General features: G+C 38.9%; 1 protein-coding gene across 1 annotated transcript in view; it reads right to left on the minus strand.

The window, feature by feature from the left end:
- The window catches only part of LOC131813647 (ligand of Numb protein X 2-like), a 28,168-nt gene continuing 12,812 nt past the window's right edge, over nt 1-15,356 (minus strand). Inside the window, exons 5-8 of the mRNA XM_059144006.1 lie at nt 14,524-14,589; nt 11,339-11,586; nt 9,678-9,883; nt 1-261 (exon numbers count right to left, since the gene is read on the minus strand). Coding sequence (XP_058999989.1) covers nt 16-261; nt 9,678-9,883; nt 11,339-11,586; nt 14,524-14,589 — 766 coding nt within the window. The 3' untranslated portion in view covers nt 1-15. The remainder of the gene's footprint in view (nt 262-9,677; nt 9,884-11,338; nt 11,587-14,523; nt 14,590-15,356) is intronic.

Below are 15,356 nucleotides of genomic sequence, written 5' to 3' on the forward strand. Positions count from 1 at the left end.
TATTTGTTACTTTTTTCAAACATGAGTGGCATGCAGGGAGAAGATGGGAGGAGTTTCACTGTTCCCAGCCCTCCCTATCTTACCTCTCTTGATGCGTCCATCACGTGCCAGACAGCCATGAGCTGGCACACTGGTTACAAGGATGGGCAGTTCACCACTCTTGCTTCCTCTGCCCCCTGCCACTGTCATTCCCAGGGACTCAGGTGGTTCCTTCTTTACAGTAATGTGTTTTTCTTGGCATGTAACACACTGGGTAAGATCCTAACACAGGAGAAGAAAATTCATTGCAAAATAAATAATACATAGCTGAAGTAAAGTAAGGAAACTGAAGGAAAAAATACCATGGCAATGATAAAGTCACTGTTAAAATCAGTTACTGTAGAAATAATACACAGTTCCTCATGGTACAAACATGACACCGAACACTGGGGATCACAATGTCAGACTTTGGACGGCTGTATTTTCATATGACTATGTATGGAACAGAAAAAACTCAGGACTGTTGACATATGGAAGTCAAAATAGGGCCAATTCTACAACGGTCAATAATGCACTTGAGTTTTAAGATTCTGAAGACAAGCTAATTAATTTTATTTCTCTCTCTCTCCTCTATTCTTTGAGAGAAATGGTGACAGAACAGTACAAAAGTAAAGTGCGGATTTTGTTAACTGCCAGAAAAAAGCTATAGATCTATCTTCTGTTTCTTACTCATGAGAATGCTCGGTCATGAAATGGGTGCAAAATCATCTTCACAATCTTCACGGAAAGCTATAAGGATATGAAATAACTGAACTTTTGAAAAAGTTAAGGAAGAGAACAATTTTCCAACAAACTGTGTTCTCAGGAAAAAGCAATTTTTACCGATATTGATTGTTTCTATTTATGGGGACACTCCTAGAAGAAAAGGAAAATTTAAAACATCACCCTTTTTTAAAATTAGAATGCTATAAAAAACAAGGTGTACCTATGCAATATTAATATTAAAATAGCAATAGTAACTAACATTTATTGAAGATTTACTATGTGTATAGCAAATGGCTTCACATGTATTATTTCATTTTCATGGTTTCATTACATTTCATTACAATGGTCCGGAGTGTAAATCCTATGGTTGGCCCCATTTTATAAACAAGGGAATAGCCTTATTAGAAAGGTCATGTAGGGGCGCCTGGGTGGCTCAGTGGGTTAAGCCGCTGCCTTCGGCTCAGGTCATGATCTCAGAGTCCTGGGATTGAGCCCTGCATCAGGCTCTCTGCTCAGCGGGGGGCCTGCTTCCTCCTCTCTCTCTGCCTGCCTCTCTGCTTACTTGTGATCTCTGTCTGTCAAATAAATAAATAAAATCTTTCAAAAAAAAAAAAAGGAAAGTTCATGTAATTTGCTCCAAATTATATAGCTACTCATGATCACACTGGGATCTGAGGTGATTCAAGTTTAAAAAAAATACACATACACACACATAGTGTATATACATAAACATGTATTCATATGTAGTTGTGTATGTTCATACAGCATGATGCTATATGCATCCACACTACAAGGGTGCTATCCCATTAGGTGTAATAATGGAAGCTCCTTTCTCAAAAGGTTCCTTAACACATATACTGTAACAGCATAGTGTAGATAACAAGATATCTATTACCATGACTAACAAAATCAACAGCAGAACTAGATGAATTCTTTTGCTAGAACTGTAACATTTCCTTTAGTGACACTGCTTCAGAGCGGACAGGTACGACGTGTCAGTCAAGCCCTGCACCGGCAGGGGTGTCTGCTCTTCTCTGCTCCTGAAACCAACACTCTGAAATTTTCTTGAGGGCACTACTTAAATAGCCTAGGGTTCCTAGAATTTTGACCTCATAGAAAACCTGTAAACGTCCACAGGTGGTATCATAGCATATGACATCTATGTTCGCATCCTTCCAAACTGGGCAAGACCCACGTTATTATGAACACAATCCAGGTAAACTCAGCTGGGAGCACACTGACTTCAACGCTTGTGTCTGTCAGGTATCGAGTCAATTAGAGGTGGTTGTTTTATTCCTCCATATGGCTGAGATGTATGCATTTTAGCCAAACTTCACAGATTACTCTTGGTATACTTCATGGAAACTTCTAAGGGCTTAACACTGGATGAATGTTTCCAAGCAGGGGCTACGCAGGGGCTTAGTAATAGAGTAATGTGTGCTTTAATTTTTAACAATGATTATCCTCTGAACAGGTTATTTTGATGAATTTGTATTTGTTTTCCCTAGGACACCTTTATTTTTTTAAAGTAGGATTTGACATCACAAATGCTGTATGTTAATGGTAAATTGCTAAATTAATGCTTAAAATTACATTTCATGTGGCTGTTCTAACAAGCAGGCTTACAGAGCACCTAGAGTAAGAATTCAGCATTCCTATTTAAAACACCACCACTTAAAATTAAGGAAGAGGAACTAGTAAAAAGAAAAATATATGTGCCCAAAACAAACAAAAGGACATAAATCGTCCTCTATATGAACGCTAAAATGGTTAAGTAGTTCTTAAAACAGTCTTAAATTTGTAGCATTGTCTTTGAGCACCCATATTTCCACTTTCTGTAGAATTCATGGATTCAGTTACCAACTTTTGCCTTAATTATGATTCTTTAGGAATATGTATATATATGTAACTTTAAAGCAAGGACCAGCGATATGAACAACTCCTATTCAAATTCCTTTTCGAAACAATAACTGCTTTTTGTAGTCATCATTGTCAAAGCAAAATTATAGGTTCCCTTCACACATTTCGTTTTCTGTTCAAAAATAAGATGAAGTTTGTGCTTATAATTTCTTAAAAGTTTTAACTGAACAAAGACCACTGACTAGTCTATACTTCAGCTCAGAAAACAAGATAAACCTGATGGGCCAAAAATACTTGTGCCTTTAAATGATGCTTTCTTGGGGCGCCTGGGTAGCTCAGTGTGTTGAGCCACTTTCGGCTCGGGTCATGATCTTGGGCTCCTGGGATTGAGTCCCGCATGGGGCTCTCTGCTCAGCGGGGAGCCTGCTTCTCTCTCTCTCTCTCTCTCTCTGCCTGCCTCTCTGCCTACTTGTGATCTCTGTGTGTCAAATAAATAAATAAAATCTTAAAAATAAATAAATACATAAATAAATAATGCTTTCTTGGGCTCCTGTGACATTACAGAGTTATTCTCTCAAATTGTACTTACATTAAGAAGCCACTTTAAGCTAAACATGTGTTTCTCAAGTCATTCTCCTTAAGTAAAATTAAATTGCTTTGCTAAATTAAAACTTATTTACTGGTCTACTTAAAAACTATAGGAAGTAAAAACAAACAAACAAAAAATCTATAGGAAGTTTCCGATGTCTGATTTTCACACAGTTGGTAAACAGCATCATTGTAAAAATTCTGGCCTACTAGAAGTTGAGTTCAAATGAAAGATCAAATGAAGTAAATAACACTGAGAACACAGTAAAGTGCCACTGTTTTTTGATTTCTACTGATTTCTGCATCCAAAGTGAGACAGCATCAGAATTTTTGGCACAGATAAATGACCTAGGAATATATTATCAAAGCACTGATATATGAAAGATGCAGCAAAAAGCTCAACATACGGGAATTTAAAATGATCTAGGGTAGTATTCCTATGAACTGTAACATAAAAAGAAATGCTTTCTGTGTTTTGCATGTACGTATCAGAAAGTATGATTTATGCTTCATATTCACATAGAGAATTCTGTTGTTGTAGGCAACCTGCCCAACCGCTAAGTATGGACTTGTTGGTCATTGTCTTTTTTTCAGTTACATAACCTCCTGTTACAACTGCTTGAGCAAACCAAGATAAATCCCACTTTCAAGCAGGACCAAACAAAGAAGTCTTTCTAGAAGATCAAACACTTCTCATCAATCTGGCAGAGGGACCTTCTTACTAAGAAACCACCCCTACTGGCTGAGGAACAGACTGTACAGGGACTCTCAAGGTAGCCAAACACACATTCCACACCCCCAAACACCTTGTGTTCACCTTTTCCAACAGAGTAACAGCCCTCATTTAAATCTTACCAGTTTGTCACAAGGATTCCCTGAGGGCAGATGAATGAAAACATGCAAACTCCAGGCCTCATCTTGTGTGAGCTGGGTCTGTTGTGGTACAGCGTCTGTGCATGCTGCTGGCTGCTACTCTGAGCTCCTGCGTCCTGGACAGGGTTACCAGGCTGGGATTTATCCAGCCTAGCAATTGTTAAATCCACCCTGTCGCCACTAGCCTGGAGAAAACACACATATATAATCACCAGTCATTAATGATGCTTCTCACTTAAAAAAATTATAGGGAGGGTCATTTTCAATGCACTTATCATCGCTGTATCAGAGCCTCACCTGAGTGGGGACTGAAGGACCCTGCTGGAGGTGGGGTAGACGAGGGAGTTCATTTCAGGAGCTAATACTTTAAAACTTCTGCAGGTAAAAGAGCCACACACAGACCTCTTGGGTAAACCTTCCCTAATCCTGGAAATAACAAGGATATAACCAAAGCAAAGCCTGGGTTCTGATCTCCCCATGATTTCTTGAAGGGTAACTGTCTTTTTATACTTCCCTCCCCTGCAAAACTGGCCTTGGCACTGAGAGAAAGAGAGCAAAGAAGATATAAGGACGAACGGATTCTAAACTGGATTACAATCCTTTGTGATTTCTGAAATAAATTCCAAGATGGCTACTTTGAGAGTGATAATCAATGAAACTACATGTAGCTCTGTTTCCACACACTACAGCTTCAAATCGAAAATAGGGATCAGCTTAAACAGTCCTGAAAAGAATGATAACAAAGGTCCTGTAAAACAGGATTAGTATTTATATATATCACAAATTGTGTGTGTATATATGCCATATGTGCACTCACACATAAATGTAATTTTAGAGGTGATGACAACCACGTTAAATTTAGAGGTCCATTATCTGTATTTATAGATCTAGATCTGAAACACAGATTCACATTTATTATACTTTTTAAAGCTATTTTATCTTTGCTTTTAACGTACAGGCCTGGTTTACTTGATGCTGATTCTTGGTCAAGACTACAACTTTCCAAGTTTACTATCATTGCTATGGGAAAATTTGACAGCCTGCGTTCAAGAAGCTGTGGTGGAAAGTAGAACACTCCTCCCCCCATGACTGCAGTCAGTAATGTTAAGAAAGAACTCCAGATTCAGTTCTCAAGTTGGAAAAGGAGTGAAAACCATAATTTTTAAAAAATGATTTTATTTATTTATTTGAGAGCGAAAGCGAGAGAGCAGGGTGGAGGGGCAAAGGAAGACGGAGAAGCTGACTCCTCGCAGAGCAGAGAGCCCGATGTAGGATCTGAGCCGGAGGCAGATGCTGAACCGCGGAGCCACCCAGGTGCCTGAGTGATAACCAATTTTAAGGCCCTATTAGAGTCACTTACTTATTCAAGTATTTCATTAAACTAGTTTCAGACAATTCTTCAAATAACTGAAAGAATAACACTTCTCATGTGGCCAGAGTCTGGGGATTTGATCTAACAGGTAAATGCCAAAGTAGAACGCTTACAATCCAGATATTTGAGATTCTGACACTTCCGAGTATTAGATCACATGGTGTGAAGGGTGAGAAACCCCTGTGATCTCATTTCAATATTAAGAATTGTTTGCTTTACTGCCTAACCCTCACCACTACCAAATACTCTATAACCAGTAATTTAGCTTTATGGGAAGACCCCTGCTCATGCAAACCTATTAACAAACAAATCCCTGATCTTTTTTGATTTCTTAAAAGACAAAATTCTGGGTGTGTGATGGAAGTGGACATATAAGCTTTAAACGATGGGCCAACATTTGGGTTTAGGCCAACTGCCTATCTAACTCTTCAGGGTTTCAAGCACAACAAAAGAATTCTGTTAAAGTCAAGATTTTTAAAAATGCAGGATGCCTAAATGACAATACCTGTATTTCATAAAATAGTGGCATGCCCTTTTGCTTGGAGTATATACTGGTATGATCTTTCTAGAGGGAAGTTAAGCAAAATGTCTTAAACTTGAAAACAAAACATTAAAGTCTGTTGACAGGGGAGTGTTTACGTAAGTTTTAGCACAACACGTCTACTATACAGCTATATCATGGTGCATCTATTTTCAGGGTAAGAAGTCCACAGCATACAGCTGACGTAAAGAAAGGGTGGCAAACTCAGAATTTGTAAGCTGACTGCATGTCTAAGTACCTACGTAAATAGGTACCTATATATTTGTAGGCATATACAGAAAAATGACGATGTTCTTCAAAACTTTAATGTCACTATCTTACGGACTTTAGGCTGACAGTGATTTGGACTTCCTTCTTCATTTTCTGTATTTTGCCTTCCTTAGTCTCCTTTTCCGACATGGAATACATGTTGTTCTCAGAATCCAAAACATTAAGATGGTTTTCACAAAGAAACAACTTGAGCAATATATTATATTTGGTAATCATATAAGTATTTGTATTCAATTTTTTTTAAACCTCAAGTCTGGGACAAGAGACCAACGCCTGAATCTCCCTCCTAATGCAAGATGGCTACCGGGTGTGTGTTCCCATAGTTATAATGAACCAAACATTTGTGAAAAGGAGTAATGAAATGGTATTTAAATTTGGGTTTTCTTACACAGTACTTAAATCTTCATTGTTAATTCTGTTTACTATACACATTTCCCAGGGACTATCAACCTACTTTAATTCCTGATGCTCGATTATGTTACTGCTTGGTTTCCTTTATGTCAGAGTGTTTTCTTGTGCTTACTTAAAACAAAAAAAAAAACAAAACAAAATAAAACACCATACACATCTTTGTTTCACCCCTATCATTGTAGGAGATACCCATATCATTAAATGCTCTGGTAGGTTATAGAACCGGAAGGTCTGGCCTGGATTATTTTCTACTTTTTCTATCTTATTTTTAAAAAAAAAATTTTAAAGCTGTTTTCTTTTTTTAAAGATTTTATTTATTATGTATGTATTTATTTATTTGACAGAGAGCAAGAGAAGGAACACAAGCAGATGGAGTGGGAGAGGGAGAAGCAGATTCCTGGCTGAGCAGAGAGCCTCGATGTGAAACTGGATACCAGCAGCCTGGGATCATACCTGACCGACGGCAGATGCTTAATGACTGAGCCACCCAGGTGCCCCTCTACTTTACCTATTTTAATGCTCTTATTGAAAAATATTTTTCTCTAATAATAACCATCTTTACTTCACAGGGATACTATAAGAACACAAGTTATAATGTGTTTGAAATGCTCTGAATGCTTTATAAAAAGGGCACTACAGAGATAATGAGTTCTTCTCAATAAAAATTGATTTTCCCCACTTGTATGGAGGTGAAGCGGAGAGTGAACGTTACAAGAGCAGGGAAGTCACAACTTTGGAACCACAGCTCCTTCAAGCTTTGCTTGTCTCACCTGTTTTCGGCAGGGAGCCTGCTTCTCCCTCGGCCTCTGCCTGCCACTCTGTCTGTCTGTGCTTGCTCTCTCTCCCTGTGTAAGCTGGAAAAAAGGGCAATCTGGTTCTTTTTGTCTTGGCCACAAAGGTGTCAAAATGTCAAAACCAGCTACAAGAGTTCCTCCACGGAGAATCAGTTTAGGAGCTGGGGTAGAAGGAATACAGGGTAAGGTGTCCAGAGAGCTGTGCCAACCTCATGCAACCAGAATACTACTAATATCGTAAAAGGACAGCAAACACAGGAATGCTGTAAATATGGTAGGATCAGAAAATGGATTTTACATAAGGTGGATTAGTTATGTTTCCTGTATTCTCCTATTGCCTCTTCGGATTTAGTCAAGAACAAAACACTGGAAGTTCAGTCTGTGTCAGCCAGGCCAAGTGCAATGAAGGAGGGGTTTTGGGCCCAAGTGTCGAAGTGGAAATCACAATCTACAAGAGGAAGAATACGGATGGGCGTGGAAACTAAAGCCAGGAACCCCAGTGGAAAGGTCAATCCTTGCTGCTCTTGGAGCCTAGTTTGTCTGTCTTCCCCTCTGGACATTTCTCTTGAAGAATTAAAAATCCTAGAGGTTCTAAGTTTTGTTTTAATGAAGAAGACAGCTATTCCCAACAGGATATCATAACCAAATCCACTCTAATTTTATTGACTCAGCAAGTTTGTCCTGGGTATCGACTCCAGGCACAGCTCTGTGAGAAGCCTGTCCCATAGTACGTAATAATGGCGGCTGCCATCCCCAAAGGAAGACACTGCATTTGAATAACTCTGTGACCAATTATGTATTCAGTGGTGAAGAGAAGGAATGTCTTCAGCACTTAGTGTGAGAAGAGGTCTGAATGGGTGAAAATGGCAGGGCAGGGCTTTCTGGATGAAGGTGGGGAAGCTGTAGCACAATGGGGACAGGCTGGAACGTGGAAGGAAGCAAGGAGACTGCTATGTCTGGCTTTTCTGCTACATTATACATTCTATGAGGGCAGGGCTTGCTTTTTGCTTTTAATTATACCCTCAGCTCTGACCACCATGCCTATGATGTTTCAGTAATACACCGATGGCTACAGCTGAAAGAAAAAGCAAGGGTGAAGGCTGAGGGGACAGGTTGTGTAAGACTTCAAAGAGGACCTGGACTATTAGATTAATCAGTATGGACTTGATTCTCTGGTCCAATCTATCCAGGGAAAGCAGAGTCACAGGTGAATTAACCGGACAATGTCATACCGGATTTCAGAGCAGAGTAGGGAGGCAGGGGTTTTGATTCTCCTGGGTTAGACATGAAGCAGTGAGGGCACAGACCAGAGAGATGGCAGGGAAAAGAGAAGGGGTGAATACCAACAGACTGTGCGGAAGGACCCAGCAGTGAAATCGAGGAGGCAAGAGTCCTTGAGCTTGGGTTCCTAGAAGACATCTTTTATCATTCATGCCTATTTCTTCTCTCCTAAATATCCATTCTTTTAGCTTCAAGTACCACATACACTTGCATGGGTCATATATCCAGGTCAATTTTCACATACACTCTAGAATTCACATGAACAGTGGAATTCTGGCCATCTCACGCTCATCAGTATGCCCTCTAACATAATATTATCTTGCCCGAAGCAAGTTCATTTGTTGGAGTAGCTCATTCTTTTTAAAGAGAAGAGGGAGAGGGTAGCACCAAGGATTAGTGCAGAGTCAGGCTGTTTGTGGATGAGAGTGCATTTGAGAGCCAACAAGAGGTGGTCATGATTCCCGAATTCTATCTTAAATTGAATGCTGTAAGTTTTAAGTAACTTATGCTGTGTGACCCGTCTTTTCTAGATTATAGAAATCCGTGTAGAGAAGGATGAATCAGACAACAAAGGAAACTGATGGATGGTACCCTGGGACTAGGGATAGAGCCAATGGAACAAGAGAATTTAGCAGTGAAGGTGGCCCCGAAATAGACAACCATGGAGACCAAGCCAGGAGGAATCCAGCTGGCCTGGAGAGCCACACAAAGAGGCACATGCGGGATCCAATTTAAGATGGCGGTAAAAATACATTCCATGAGTTTGGGGGAAATCGGAGAAATTACTGATAAATTATGATCTGTTTAGCACTAAAAAAAAAAAACAGTAAAACTTACCTTTTTATAAGTCAGATTCCACAGTACCCTAATTTCCCAAGTTTTAAATTGATGAATAAGAGCAAAAAAAGAGGCAAGCTAACAAAATAATTTAAAAAATTGATACCTGAAGAATTGGGTCTCCAGCAAGAAGTCTTCCATCTTTGGCGATCACCCCATCCCGACAGACTTCCTGGATAACAATGTATCTGTTGTTCAGTGGCGCTAAGCCTCCCCCAACAATCCTAATTCCTAGCTGAATATAAGGATCAGACCGGTGAATTTCAATTGTAGTAATTTTGCCTTCTGGAAAACTAACCGGCTGTTGCATAGCTGCCAAGGTAAAAATGAGAGGGAGAAAAATAGAAAGAAAAACGTTTTATATTTTGATTATCTTCACATAATTAAGTTATCATCTATCATTAGTGATGACCTTATGTTAATAGATGATTCATAACAAAGCAATACCACGGGATAAGAAAAACAGAATGACCAAAACACCAATAGATAAGATTAGCAAAACACTTCCTCTTCGAAAGGTGAATAATCAACAAATAACTACTATGCATCAGATCACTAGGGACCACATAGTGATCTGATAAAGAAACATAAAACAATATCATCTTGTCCTAATTGATCAGAGAAACTCTGACCCATGAAACAGCTGTAAACAGTGCAAGGCAGTACATATGAAATAAAAAAGACAAACTCTGTGACATACAATCACCGTAGTGGTTGACAAAATAACCACATTAAGCAAGAAGAGGAGGGTCTTGATCTGAGCAGTAGGAGATAGAAGAATTGTTATAGCCATGGCTGGGAAAACTGGGATTTTTAGAAAAATTGGAATTTTCATAAGAGATAAACCTATTTAAAAGTAAGACAAAGGGCCAACTACTAAGATATGCCCAAGATCTATGACTAGAGGTTTTCTGCGTGTTTCCTGGTGGGTCATGTAGACAGATCAGTGGCTGCTACCAGAGGACAGCAAGAGTCAGACACATGGCCTTGGGAGTCAGATACATACCTAGCCATTTCGTGGCTCTCAGACTTTGACCAATGACTCCCTGACTAAGTTTCCTCATCATTAAAAAAAAAGCCAGTATTGGTACAAGCATTTAATAAGTTAATATATGTAAAGTGCCTGGCACAGTGCTGACACAGAATAAGCACATAGGCTGAGGTATTATTTTTGTTCTTTTTTTTTTTTTTTTTTTTTTTTTTTTTTTAAAGATTTTATTTATTTATTTGACAGAAGGAGATCACAAGTAGGCAGAGAGGCAGGCAGAGAGAAAGAGAGGGAAGCAGGCTCCCTGCTGAGCAGAGAGCCCGATGCGGGACTCGATCCCAGGACCCTGGGATCATGACCTGAGCCGAAGGCAGCGGCTTAACCCACTGAGCCACCCAGGCGCCCTTATTTTTGTTCTTGATGCTGTGGATTTCTTAGTCGAAAAGCAATAGGCTTCAAAACAAACAAACAAAAGAAGCCTGCTGATGACCAGTGAATTTGTGGACTACAACAGAAGAGGGGGAGGGGGAAGAATAAGCCTCAAGGTAAGACTCGCTTTCTGTTTCTAAACGGCAAACTGTTAGACTTGTACACTTAAAGGGTGAATATGTGATACGTGAAGCATATCTCAGTAAAATTGTTTGTTGAAGAGGAAAAACAACAACAACAACAACAACAACAACACCCCATGTAGGGAAAGTAATAGGGAGTACTGAGAAGAAAGGAAATATCTGATTTGAAAACAGATGAAAAGCAAAAGCAAGGTGAAGAGCACATACTGTCAGTGGCCGTGTTCTCCTCCAAGGCGGGGTTGTCCAGGCCAGGCTCCTCAGGCCATGGGGGCAGAGACGCTGATATCAAACTGCACTCAGCAGGTGATATGCCTGTCCCTGAACAGTCCGTTTCGAGGGATAAAGTACCTGGAAGATCTATTACAGTGGTTCCATTTTCATTCTCAATCTCTGTCTGAGCTTTATCAGTTTTCCTCCTTTCTAGGGCAAGTCTCCGATGAAAAGCTCCAGGACATCTAGAGAGAGAGCATTAGGGGGTTCTCAGATGATTTGAAAGGAAAAATGATTGACAGCTTGTGCCCCAACAGCAGAATAGCCACTGCTTCATTGCCAAACTCACCTAGAGGTAATCCACAAGTGGTATGTAATTCTGATTTTAACCTCTGCTCAAACTAAGTTCCTACCACACTGTGTAGCAAACTTAAAACAGGCGTTGGCATAAATAGTGGCTTCGTGCATGTCTCAAAAAATACTTCAATAAAAACCTGTATTCAGATACATACTAGTCCCAGAAATACACCAGCACAGTTGACGGTACCCTGCAAATACTATTCTGAGATCCTGATTGCATAACCCCCTTTTCACAGGGATAGCTTAACTCCTTAACAGGAGTGGAAACAGCAGTTTTCTTCCACAATGTGCTCCTGCATCCAGACTTGGACCCTGAGTGACACTGTTCCTTTCCAATCTCAGGGCCAAGGGTACACATTCATTTATTAGTGAGAAGCAATACATCTGAGGCTCTGCCACTTTCAGAAAAGCAGAGCAAAGGCTCAAGAGGCTGCGTATGGTGGGTGGCGGTCTTATGTCTAGCACTGCAGACTTCATTCAATGATAGTGTTTTTTAAAATCTCAAATTTCATGAAAAATCAAGTATAGGATAAATTTATTGAAAACTGGAAGCTATCCCTTAGCTGTAAAAGTAATGAATGTCCCCTCACAAACTAAAGATAAGTTGTGGGTTTCAAGTTCTTGCAAAAGATTACTATGGAATTTCTTTCTTTATATTTTTCTCATTCCTGGTTTCCTCATCACCTTATTAAGAGGACAAAGGATTTCCCTTCTGCACTGTTGTGCCGCACTCCAGGAAATGTTCCTGCAAGGACCTGACAAGTAACTTGGAATATTGTATCACTGAGAAAAACGATTTTTGTCAAGTAAGTAGATTGCATGAGAAATGCATTTTAAAACTATTTCATTCAATAAAAAAATGGTGACAAAAAGTGGATCATAAAACAATACTTGAGATTAAAACTATAGGGAAAGATTCAATTCCCCAAATGCATATCACACACTGGTATCCATATGCGTAACAGCCAGTCTTCGATGGAGAAACAGACTAGGAACAGGGTTTGGGAAGGAAACATAAGCAGAATGTGCACAGCTGCGAAAGAGCCTAGCTAACAACTACAAAATCCTAAAAACTAAGTAACTGTAAAGCCCCTCTTATTTTATCCAAGAATAATTTTTTTTTTCTGTTCTTTCTTTTTTTTTTTTTTTTCTGTCAGAGAGAGTGAGCACAGGCAGAGGCAGAAAGAGAAGCAGGCCTCCTGCTGAGCAAGGAGCCAGATGTGGGACTCAATCCCAGGACTCTGGGATCATGACCCGAGTGGAAGGCAGCCTCTTAACCAACTGAGCCACCCAGGTGTCCCCATGAATAAATTTAAAACTGGATCCCTGAAGTTGTTAGGTAAAGAACCAGGTATACTCACATCTCAATGGAATAGCAAATTGCTAAGAGGGACTAAAGACAGGTATTTTGTGTGATATCACAGAGAACTATGGAAGAAGGCATTCATCTAGCACTCAGGAAGGTTACAGAAGACTACGCAACACCCACCTTTAAACAGATGGGGAGCTGGGCACACAGAGACGGAACATTTAGCCAGGAGGAGACAATGAAAGACTTCAAACTACACAAGGGAGGCAAGAGTGTCAAGAAAAAATGACATAGATTATACCATAGAAAGAAAAAACAAGTACATATGAATGGAAAAAAACACAAGCCTCATTAACATTTTTAACTAAGACATAAGACTGGCAAGTCATCAGAATTTTTAATAGTTAAAAAGCTTAATATAACTTTTATTTAATGGATGACAGATTTTTAAAAACATATTTTTCTACCTTGCTTGCATGATATAGCAATTTAGCCAGCAAGTACTCTTAGGAAAGAAACTAGTTAAGAGTATCAGCTCTTCCACTTATTGACAACCTCTTCCATTTATTAACAACCTCTCTGCCCATATTCTTCTTTATATAACAAAGATAAGACGGCCTAACTCATAGAGCTGTCATGAAAACTAAACTGCTTAAAATACTGCCTCATAAATAATAAGAACTCAATACAAACTAGTGACTACTAGTATCATAGCAACTTAAAAGTACTCAAGCTAGGGCTCCTGGGTGTCAGTTGGTCAAGCGACTGCCTTCGGCTCAGGTCATGATCCTGAAACCCAAGACTGAGTCCTGCAACTCACTCCCTGCTCAGCAAGGGGTCAGCTTCTCCCTTTGACCCTCCCCCCTCTCATGCTCTCTTTCTCTCTCTCTCAAATAAATAAAATCTTTTTTTAAAAAGCACACATGCTATACAGTTTTCTTACAGAACATCTGTATCAAGTCTTATAACCTATAAGACTTAAATAAAACGAAACAAAACCCTACAATAAAATTACTTTAAGTTAGTTTACCTGAGCAGTTTCTGTTTTCAACTTGTCAATACTGGGGGTGTTCCTCTGTAATCCACTGGCAGCCAGTGACAGAGTTTTAATATCTTCTTGTACTTCAAGCATGGCTTTTGAAGACATTCTACTAATTTCTTCTTGTACCTGTTTCTGTTCCTTCACAAATTTCCTAAAAAGATACATAAAACTGAATTCCAAAAAAATACACCTTTGGTTTCCTATAGGAAAAAAGTATATTTACTATAGGCTGGTCAGAGTCCTAGAGTTTTTTAAAAAGGAAATATTAAAAATTCATCCACAGTTCACATGCTTTTTTCAGATTGACAATAAAAGAATTTTAATTCCCATTATTCTGCTTTGTATATAAAAATATTAAAATTTTTACCAACACCCAAGTTAAAATGTTTAAGAGGAAGAAGAGATGTTCCCCTTAAAATAGATTCTAACATTCTTCAACATGATATATCTAATTACATTTGACACACTTACTGGAGGTTTTCAACATCCTGGCAGATGACAGGAGGGAGATTTTCATCCTTCAGTGCTTTACTATCCCTGAGAAAAACGCCACAGATAGATTAAATCCATTGAGGTTCTAAAAAGCTGACAGCTGAGTTCCACTACATAAGTGTTAAAGGGGAGGAGGTAAAACAAATATTCCCCATTTATAGCTCTTATGGTTGATTTCAAATCTCTTTATTAAAAAAATGTTGTTTCCTGACCTTTAAAATAGCTTTAACAATTCATCTGACAGGGAGATTTCTCTTCTAAAAGGACTGGCACCTATCATAAGTACACTAAAATGCATCTGACCAAATGTTTAAGAAAAAAAATTAGAAAATACAAGAGATTAAATAGTGAACTTAGTTCCCCTGGCTCAAAAACTGTATGACTGACCTTTTATTTCGTTCAAAAATATTAAAGCATTCATTAAAGAAAGTCTACAAACTTCTCATAATGAGATTCTCATTGTATTTTACTTGATTTTTAGAATTTCAATTTATTCTTCAACAAAATAAAACCTAGGGATAGACTAAGGGAATCATAAATATTTAGTGAGAATAGGAAGAGGTGAAATGTGGCATGGTGTAATGGAATTATGAGTTAAAATTCAGTCACAGATCTGCTACTACTTCCTTGATAGAACCTGAAGCAAACCTCAGTCTCCTACAGCTTTCTTCTTTATGAAATAGGGCTAAAGTATACAGAAGATATTTTGGAGGCATGAACTTGATCATTTATTTACAAATGTTTTATCTAATGTAATACAAATTAGGTGAGAAAATGTAAGTGCTAGTAAAAATAGTGATCTTCAAACTGAT

The sequence above is a fragment of the Mustela lutreola genome, chromosome 13, assembly GCF_030435805.1.
Source record: "Mustela lutreola isolate mMusLut2 chromosome 13, mMusLut2.pri, whole genome shotgun sequence".
Classification (NCBI taxonomy): domain Eukaryota; kingdom Metazoa; phylum Chordata; class Mammalia; order Carnivora; family Mustelidae; genus Mustela; species Mustela lutreola.